The sequence below is a fragment of the Agrilus planipennis genome, unplaced genomic scaffold (genome assembly GCF_000699045.2).
Source record: "Agrilus planipennis isolate EAB-ADULT unplaced genomic scaffold, Apla_2.0 scaffold15, whole genome shotgun sequence".
Lineage (NCBI taxonomy): Eukaryota > Metazoa > Arthropoda > Insecta > Coleoptera > Buprestidae > Agrilus > Agrilus planipennis.
The window spans coordinates 1,665,399-1,676,248 of record NW_020438871.1 but is presented as its reverse complement, the minus strand read 5'-3'; the positions used below and the strand labels follow the sequence as shown (position 1 = coordinate 1,676,248).

The window sequence follows — 10,850 nt, the reverse complement described above, 5'->3', positions numbered from 1 at the left end:
TCCCTAATCTCAAAAAATGGCTTGGCGGTAAGAGATTTGCGGACAATGAAGAAGTAATCGAAGCTGTAAATGGTTATTTTGAGGAGCTTGACGAATCAGTCTATAGAGATGGCATTAATAGACTGGAACACCGCTATGAGAAATGTATCAGCCTTGGAGATTATGTTGAGAAATAAAAAAAAAAAATTTTTAAAAACCTTGTTTTTCTTGGTCAGGCCGGAAACTTATCAATCCACCCTCGTACATTAGGAACACAAAGTACCTGTATCGTCGATTTAATAAATTACATCTGTATCTGCCGCCCCTTCTAAAAGACACTTGCTACACCCTTGCGAAAACTGGGTAACAGACACATATTTCACGTTGGTTTAAAAAGTAATGGTGGTTATAGTTTTATTTTTTACTGTTTAATGTAAATTATTTTTAACTTTCACTAGAATAATAACGAACTATTCGAAAATTATTACCAAACAATAAACTTTTATTAAATTTCACTTGAATGAAGTATCTGTGCAATCAAATAAAACACAAAATAATGAATATACCCGAAAACAATTAATTACCGTTAATTAAAAAGAAACAAAATGTAAACGTTCATTTCTACAAAAAGTGGTGTCAATTTTGTTTGCTGTTGATAAAATATTGTTTAAAATAGCAATTAGCGTAGGTTTTGACTTTTCAATTTCGATGGATTCAAAAAAATATTAGTGTTCTGCATGATCGTATTTAACTAAATGCGATTGTATTGTACTTACATAAGCTGAAACAATAAACTAACAATTTAAAATAAACTAGAGCACAAAATAACTAAAAATTTCGCCCTAGGACATTTTGGCAAAAGAACAGTTGGCTCTTACAATTAGATTGTTTCGGCGCCTTAATCCTATAAAGTTGAGCTTCAGTTCTTCTTAAAAGAAACCTAGCAATAAGGTATCGGTCTGGACGTTTGTGATAAAATTAACGAATAGTTGAACCGACGAAGCTTTTAATTCTAGTAACTCCATTTTAAATATTAATAATAATAAACAAACAGTTTTAGTTACCAATTACAACTTATTTCACCACACTGTGGCTTTTTCAGGTGTTACTGTTAAACAGAATATCTGCTGAAAATGGTTAGTAAATTTTTTGACTGTCAAAACGTGACAATTCGGTTATTTAAGAATTCGGAACAAGCAATAAAAATCCTGTTTCAGAGTCTATACTTTGGTAGCAGTGTATGGTTAGTCTCACGCCTGGCCGAGAATTAGTAAGAATATAAGTTTCAAAAAGTTTTTAAACACTTCTGCTTTGATTTATTAAAGTGTCAAGTTTGAATAAACAGCACATTAAAAAACTAACGTGAGTTTTAATCATAAAACACGTTCGTCAAGCCAGGAGTCAACAGCAACAATTTGACAAGACTTAAAAAAAATGTTATAGCCGAAAGTACCTACTAATAATTTGGTAAAAAATTAGAAAGAGTAATGGCGAAAAACACTAACTTGCACGGCAACAATTAAAATGTGTAATGATCCGACGAAAGCAATACTGTGACAATTAAAACAGTGTAATGGCAACTATTAAAAAATGTAGTGGCCATTTTAAGAACAACACTGCAACAATGATGGCAGACCATCAGAATAAGGATTTTATTATTTTAATTTGATGCTTCGATAGTACATATCATTAAATATTTAGTATTCGTTTTTAAACTCTTTTGAGTGAGCAACTTATGCACTTTTGAAGTTGACAGTAATTTTCGAGATACTTTTTATAAAGTAACTACATTCAAGGTGTTGATGATGTTAACGACCTCGTGACGCCTAGCGTGGAGGGTGGATTGATAAGTTTCCGGCCTAACCAAGAGATGACGCCACTAGGCCTACCTTGAGGTGACATTCTATAGTACCATCCTTGGATAGCTTGTAGCTATAGTTTCAGCCCGATCTCCTTGCTAGTGTAGGTTTGACAGCACGCTGAACAAGACGCCTCTGTGGTTTTCGTAAAAATGGAAAAGCAGGAAAATCGTGCTGTCATCAAATACTTTTATTTGAAGGGGTTAACGCCGAAGGAAATTAAAAAAGAGATGGACTCAACACTGGGGACATCCTCCCCGTCATATTCAACCGTTAAGCAGTGGGTTTCCGAGTTTAAAAAGGGTCGTGTGAGCACCTCTGATGGGCCTCGCTCAGGACGCCCCGTTGAGGTCACAACTCCAGATATGATCGAAAAAATTCATCAAATAGTGCTGGGAGACCGCAGATTGAAAGTGCGTGAGATAGCTGAGACCTGTAAGATGTCATATGAACGTGTGCAACATATTTTGCACCAACATTTGCATATGGAAAAGCTCTGTGCAAGATGGGTGCCGCGTTTGCTAACAGTCGACCAAAAATTGATTCGAAAAAACATTTCTACCGCAAATTTGTCATTGTATAAGCGTAATCCAAGCGAATTTTTGCGTCGATTCGTAACCGTTGACGAAACGTGGGTCCACCACTACACTCCTGAAACCAAAGAACAGTCTAAACAGTGGATTGGACCAGGGGAACCAACTCCAAAGAAGGCAAAAACAATTTTTTCGGCGAACAAGGTTATGGCTACTGTTTTTTGGGATGCAAGAGGTATTATATACATTGATTACCTTGCAAAGGGTAATACTATCACTGGTCAATACTACGCAGACTTATTGCAACGTTTGAGCCACGAGGTGAAAATTAAACGACCTCATCTGGCGAAGAAAAAAATCTTGTTTCATCACGATAACGCACCAGCGCACACGTCAATCGTTGCGACGGCTAAAATCAACGATCTAAAGTTTGAATTGATGCCGCACCCTCCTTACTCTCCAGACCTAGCCCCGAGTGACTATTTTCTGTTCCCTAATCTCAAAAAATGGCTTGGCGGTAAGAGATTTGCGGACAATGAAGAAGTAATCGAAGCTGTAAATGGTTATTTTGAGGAGCTTGACGAATCAGTCTATAGAGATGGCATTAATAGACTGGAACACCGCTATGAGAAATGTATCAGCCTTGGAGATTATGTTGAGAAATAAAAAAAAAAAATTTTTAAAAACCTTGTTTTTCTTGGTCAGGCCGGAAACTTATCAATCCACCCTCGTACATTAGGAACACAAAGTACCTGTATCGTCGATTTAATAAATTACATCTGTATCTGCCGCCCCTTCTAAAAGACACTTGCTACACCCTTGCGAAAACTGGGTAACAGACACATATTTCACGTTGGTTTAAAAAGTAATGGTGGTTATAGTTTTATTTTTTACTGTTTAATGTAAATTATTTTTAACTTTCACTAGAATAATAACGAACTATTCGAAAATTATTACCAAACAATAAACTTTTATTAAATTTCACTTGAATGAAGTATCTGTGCAATCAAATAAAACACAAAATAATGAATATACCCGAAAACAATTAATTACCGTTAATTAAAAAGAAACAAAATGTAAACGTTCATTTCTACAAAAAGTGGTGTCAATTTTGTTTGCTGTTGATAAAATATTGTTTAAAATAGCAATTAGCGTAGGTTTTGACTTTTCAATTTCGATGGATTCAAAAAAATATTAGTGTTCTGCATGATCGTATTTAACTAAATGCGATTGTATTGTACTTACATAAGCTGAAACAATAAACTAACAATTTAAAATAAACTAGAGCACAAAATAACTAAAAATTTCGCCCTAGGACATTTTGGCAAAAGAACAGTTGGCTCTTACAATTAGATTGTTTCGGCGCCTTAATCCTATAAAGTTGAGCTTCAGTTCTTCTTAAAAGAAACCTAGCAATAAGGTATCGGTCTGGACGTTTGTGATAAAATTAACGAATAGTTGAACCGACGAAGCTTTTAATTCTAGTAACTCCATTTTAAATATTAATAATAATAAACAAACAGTTTTAGTTACCAATTACAACTTATTTCACCACACTGTGGCTTTTTCAGGTGTTACTGTTAAACAGAATATCTGCTGAAAATGGTTAGTAAATTTTTTGACTGTCAAAACGTGACAATTCGGTTATTTAAGAATTCGGAACAAGCAATAAAAATCCTGTTTCAGAGTCTATACTTTGGTAGCAGTGTATGGTTAGTCTCACGCCTGGCCGAGAATTAGTAAGAATATAAGTTTCAAAAAGTTTTTAAACACTTCTGCTTTGATAATACAATAGTTCAGTTTTTGAATATTTAGTTTACAAGTTGTAGTAATTAAATTAAATAACTTTTTGTGTGTAGCATTTCACTATTGAATAAAAAATTTGGGAATTCTGTATCGTATATTATCGAAAGAGTTACATATGAGTACGAACGAGTTTCCAGAATATTATATTATCACTTTTCCAACGGATATTAGCAAATCAGATTAACATTTATCTCGGTTTTCTTGGAATTCTAAGGAAAAAATCTGACTGTGAATATAAAGCAACAGATGTAGCAATAATTGATGCTAGAGCCAATAATACATTTTCAATTGAAATCAATTACGCATTTTGTTGTAATTAAAGTAGAAAAATTTCTTTATCTAGATACGCGATTACCTTGATAATACAACTGAAGATATTGCAAAACTACGTAGTGACGATGCCCAAGAAATAGACTAGTGATGTAAATTTTTTGAGACTTTTACCAACTATAACATTCAATTTTCTAGATGGCTTTAAGGTCCTCCATACAGGGTTAAAACATTATCCATACTTACGGTGTACTACGTACACGAAATGTTTTCAAATCAATTCCAATCACTTAGAGTTTTATCATTTTATAAATCAGAACACCGCGAAATGGAATTATATTAGGAAAAAGGTTTTCAGAATTCATAAATCAAATAGTTGCCAATCTGCTAGCTAGTAGTTCTGTAGGAATTTACAGCTTACAAATCCCTAGAGAAATACATCGAGGAACTAAATGAAAAAGTTATTCCGAGAGTCAACAAGTGTCAGTAAGAGGTAGGTTAGATCCTGATGTAATTTACCGTTGCATCGATACCATTTTGTTCTGAGAAAATTCTATTCCTAAATTCAATCTGACCTTAATCAACAGAAAATGTAGTTTTCGCCTCCCGATATCACTATATATTACATGTACAGTGTAAAAATTATAAAATAAATAAACAACGATTTAAATTCGAGATGAAGCTAGCAAAACTGGGCGGAAAAATCACAAAGATTGAAAATACCTTTTTAAGTAACAGAGTAATTAAATGCTTTAGAAATAGACCAGTTGAGAAACTAAATACTCCGAGCATTTTTTTAAAAAAATACTATTATGCTGGCTTATGATTAATCTAGTAGAACATGAGCGAAAAAATTATTTAGTGAAAATTGCTTTTCTCCTTCAGCCAATTTTTGTAATCACTACACACAACAAATTTTTTAGTAAAATTTATTAAGCATTTAATTTGTCATTAGGCATTTAATGAGTATTTAATTTTACTGTGTAGTAAAAAAGTTATTTTCATTCTTGAAATAATATTTCGCACGTGTGCTGCTAGCATAACTTAAACATTTAATTTTTAACTAGGCATTTAATGAACATTTATCGTACCTTACGGCTAAGAAAGCTACTTTCATTCTCTAAATAATATTTTCGTTCATGCACTGCTAGCTTAATCTTAAGCATTTAATTTTTCATTAGCACTTAATGAGAATTTTATTGTCCGTGTATCTATTTTTTATTCTAATAAAAATTGTATCATATCTCGAAAGCATTTAGTTATTTTCAATCATTCAACAACTACTACTACTACTAACTAACTTAAGCTAGTACAACATTAATCTTTAAAAATTGCCTGGATTTAATTACTCATTAGAGCACTTAATTGTCAATGCTGTGTATGATTTTGATTCTACTGACTACTCTTCTTACTTAAAGAATGTTTTTACTTCTGAGCAAAGGGTGCATGGAATAGATATTTTGGATTTGTACCTACTACCTCAGTCTCGAATTTGTACATAATGAACTACCAAGAAAACCAAACCCGTTTTAAAACTTGTAATTACATGTCTTTACTTATGTATATTCTGGTGGTTACGTTGTTCGTTAAGACGAATTGTTGAACTTCTATTGCCGCAAAGTTTGGATTCAGCTGGTGCCTTTACTGCAGTATTTATATTTTGTTTTTGCTGCATCTCAACTACTATCTAGCTATCTCTAGGCATTTAATTCTACTACATTCTATAATGAATATACTTTCGATATTTTGGCCATTATAAAACAAATAAATATAGTTTGTAACTGTAAAACTATGATGAATTTTGCAGACCGAAAAAACGTTCAAGGTGAACCGCATGCGGCCTACGGGCCGCAGGTTGGACACCTCTATTTTAGAGCTTAATAAAATATCAGTCCGTGACGACATATATCTATATGTTAAGGTTAATTTACAAGGTCAAGTGGATGAAACTGCAGGAGCAGTTTATTTATAAACAAAGTAAATAGAATGGTATATTTTTTATAGACTATGTATATAATTATTACAAAATTCCTATACCATGGTGGAATTTCGGAAGTCCGAACATCAATTCAGCATTGAGACTAGAGACTTGTTTCACAACTTGCCGGTCGAATTAAAACAAATAGCCTACACTTAATAATATTTAATGAAGAATTTTGTTCTTGAGTGCGTTTTTATTTCGGTTGATACGATTACGATTACGTTGTTTAATTTGGAATGTGCAGCAGTGAATCTCATATTTAGATTGATAAAGGTTGAATTTTGTTTGTATGCTTGCTTGGATTCGAGAAAAGGGGTTTTTAATTATAATCCCCCAACGTTTAGTTTTTCCAATACGCGTGACTCATTCTGGTGTTTAATTTTTTACTGAGCGATTCATTTGGAAAATTGTGTAGCTGCTCCCGTACGGTTTTGTTTTCCATTAAAGACACAGTAACATTTCCCGAAACATTAAAATGAGTGTTAAATGTGCGGACGGCACCAATTACATGTTTCACGTGTAATGATCTGTCATTCAGTTTTCCAAATGGTGGATGTAAATGGTTTATTTTCAACTTTAGCTCACTCGACTTTGTAATCCATTTCCATTTTGAATGGTTCAATTCGATCCCCGCCCGCACACATATACATACGGATATAAATGCATATACACATATACACAACACATTCGCCGATCTGCTATTTCAATTTTCAATTAAAATTTATTCTGTTGTGAAATAGACTTTGATTCTCAACAGAGCCAAGGAAATTGATCGTGTAAATCAAATTGCGCGCAAGAATTTTTAATATATTCCTACAACAAACAATTCGTTAAATCCTAAATGCATCATGTACACTCTCTACATGGATCACGACACGCGCCATCTGTACATACGAATGTCATTTAGTTTCAATGAGCTTTCGCAAAAAATCGGTTGTCTGTAAAGTCGGTTTACTGACGATAATTGAACGTGACAACGTCATAAGAAAATACTGATGGAATGGTTTCATTTTTCAAAAGAAAATTTTAATTTTATTTGTTTGATAGATATTTTGTATGGATATAGANAACGGTTAATTTAGAAAGCGAAAAAGCTTGTTAAAGGTATATGTTTGGAGTGCAGCGCTGTACGGGTGCGAAACATGGACAGTGGGCGCGGCGGAAAATAAAAGGGTAGCAGGGTTCGAAATGTGGTGTTACAGGAGAATGATGAGGATACCGTCGGTAGAGAAGGTTAGAAATGAAGAGGTCTGTTGTAGGGTGTACATTGCCGGTTTCTCGCAATCTCTCTACCGCATAAGATTATTCGTGGGTGTCGAAATCTTCTCTAATAATGTTGATGGCTGTACAACTGGATTGTTGCATTAATGTTGGTTCACATTTGCTGCACAACAGGATCATATCACAAAGTTCTACTGTATTAAACGCTATTGTAATAACAACGAGTGACAGATTAAACCTAATTGAGAATGAGCGATTAACAACAGTGAAAGGGCAAGTAACATTTACAGATTGGCCGTAACATCCTGAATCACATTTAATTTATTCTGACAAATAAAAAAAACATAAGCAAAAAAGTACAAAAGAAATAGAACACCCATACTGCTAATTCCCAGCTGATCGAAAGCGATATTATATTGATATACAGGGCCGGAATTGAATTTACCTGTACTTTTAACTGCATTTGTCCTCGAAAACGGTGAATTTTCGGACATATAAAAATTGCTACATTTTTTCGTCGATGTCGCGCGATTTGAAAAACTTGTATGTTTGCAAGTCTGCCGGCTTTTTCACGGCTAATTCTATTTCCCGGTTTTTCCTGATTTCCCGGTCTCTAGACACCCTGGTAAATAAGTTAAACGTCAATTAAAAATGTAAAAAAACTCACCGCCTTTTTGATGAACGATACGAAGCCATATCCTTTCGATTTTAGCGTTTGGGGGTCTCTTACGACTCTGCAATCCCTGAAAAAAAAATAATAATAAAAAAAATATTCTACCTCTGTAAATTATTCTAATTAACTATTTTATTAAGTTCTACGAACTAAAACTTTACTGATATACGTATTAATTTTGACCGTTTAAATGGAAAAATATGTTCGCATATAATCCATTAAATACAGTTGCGTGTGTTGACGAAAAGTCGCCAAAAAGCTCTATTGATTACTACAAAAAACACGAACAACGTGATACTACAACGGTTTTAGTAAATAAGCTAAATGCACGTAAACTAATTGAGTCAAACAGTGAAAATGATGTATTTCCCGCGACAGAAAACAAGCAGGTATCGATCATTTTATTTTTTTTTTCTCCTTCCATTTTGTTATAGCTATCAGCTGCTGAAGGTTAAATAATGTATGATAATAACTTTCACAATTATATTTTCCTCCAGCTAAACAAAGGGCGCAAAAGTAACACTGTCCTTTGTCCAAAATGAACTTAATCATTTGTAATTTCTATTCAAAACGGGAAAGTTCTGGGTTTGAAGGATTTAGCCTATTCTGCACAAAAGCACTACACAAGAGAGGTATTATTACCAATGCTGGTTTTCGTCGAGTGTTTGAAATGCATTGTTTGACCAAGTCATTGTAGAATACCATCACACCTCTAACTAGTATGTGTCTATTTGCGTGTAGGTAAATGTCCGTGTTAATGTCAAGTAGTCAAGAAATTGGAAGGCTGGCACATCACATTGCTGAAAATTACTTCTTTTGTTGACTACAAATTATCTTTTATAAAATTCAATTTGGCTAGACCTAATTACTTCAACAATAGTTGAAACTGCTTCAGATACCTCCGTGAAGAGAGCAACATGAATTTCGAAACGTTAGGGTAAAATACACAATGTATTTATGTAACTAATAAAACGCACAATAATTAGCCGAAAACTCTTCGTGAAATATTAAAAAAAAAAATCATTCCCCAATTGTTTAATGATAGGGCTTTTTTAATTTGCAATTTCTGGCATTTACTATGTGAACTGAACTAATTTTTATTACTTCAGACAACCTTAAAATTAATGAAGAGAAAATTGTTACTGCTGTTACGCCATTATATAAAAAATTAATCCAAAAATTAATTCACTTCAATAAAAATTCTTCTAAATGTCTCATTTCTTACCCCATAAAAATGCAAGATTTGATTAATTTTGCAGAAAATCTCCACATACAAAACACTAAAACTGCTTTTGTGTACGTAATGTCACTTTGGTGATAAATTACTGAAATGAATAAATAATAGAAAAATGTCATAATGATGAAATTCTTCAGTTTGATTGAATCGATTATTCTGAATGGCCCAAATTGTTTCATTAACGCCTGAAAAAGAACACATTGTGCGAAAAGAGTTTGCTTTCCGAGTTGATTTGGAACGACTAAGACTCTTATTCATAACTTTTCTTTATTGTTGGCGCGTTCAAAATAAATCGATGCAACTCGAACTGCCTCAATAATTACCGTAAGGATTAATATTTCTATTTATTCAGATGGTTTTTCGCCGTAGTTTTCGTATTTTGATGTCAGTAAAATTCAATACGCTAGAAAGATATTAGAACGAAAAGGAGATGGATATGTTTTATGAAACAATCGACTTAGCTCCTTATTATCTAACGCGTCATATTAAAATTTAATTTCCTATCATGTTCAAACATTAATGAGCTCGGGCATAGGAAAGTGCTTAATCCTCGATTGTAAGTAAAAGGCTTTTTGACCGCATCCACTAAGTAATTTATCAACCGATGTTTTACTCGTACCAGAAACCCATCTCGTTCGATTAAACGTAGGATTATTATTTAGTAAATGTTTGATAGTAATTGTTTTAACGGACCAAACGTTGGTTTTAACTTGATTTTTATGATTTATTAATAAGTGTAGCATACCTAATATACTAAAAAATATAACAACAATAGCAACTGTTGAGTGTCAACGTTCTATATCCATTGTTTCGCTATAGCTTTTAGGTGTAATTTTGTAATTGGGGTTGTTAGTCATTTAAATAAGTTACTTTTACTTTATTTTGTTTACTTTGCAAACAATTAGTTTATTCTTAGGTACCTTTTCCATTGTATATTTGTATATTGATTTTTAATGATAGGTGTGTCATTAGGGGTTTATCCCAACATAATTGTATTTCAAATAGTTCGTATTCCTTATCTTTATTTTGTAGTCATAAAATCTATTACTATTTTCGTTAGAGTACAATGGTCGATACAATTGATCAATACCAAGAATTGTTGCACGCTGGACACTTGCACGTACACCGATCTCTCCCTTTCTCTTCTTATCAAACCGCACCCCTTATACCCCACTTTCTTATCTTGGACCAACCACCCTGTTTCTTCTATTCCTAATCCAATTAATGTTTCAAAACCTTACTAACTCCACCTACTCTCCCTCTTAATCCAATTGTTGTTAATATCCGAAAA

The 10,850-nt window shown here is 33.2% G+C and overlaps 1 protein-coding gene across 8 annotated transcripts in view; it reads right to left on the bottom strand.

Moving 5' to 3' along the window:
* Window positions 1-10,850, bottom strand: part of LOC108737595 (nucleolysin TIA-1) — a 744,862-nt gene that overhangs the window by 591,658 nt on the left and 142,354 nt on the right. For all 8 annotated transcript variants that reach the window (XR_003231829.1, XR_003231832.1, XR_003231830.1 and 5 more), the window contains one exon: window positions 8,317-8,392. Coding sequence is in view for 2 of the 8 variants with exons in the window: in XM_025978009.1 (XP_025833794.1) it covers window positions 8,317-8,392 (76 nt within the window). In the remaining 6 variants the exon portion in view is untranslated. The remainder of the gene's footprint in view (window positions 1-8,316; window positions 8,393-10,850) is intronic.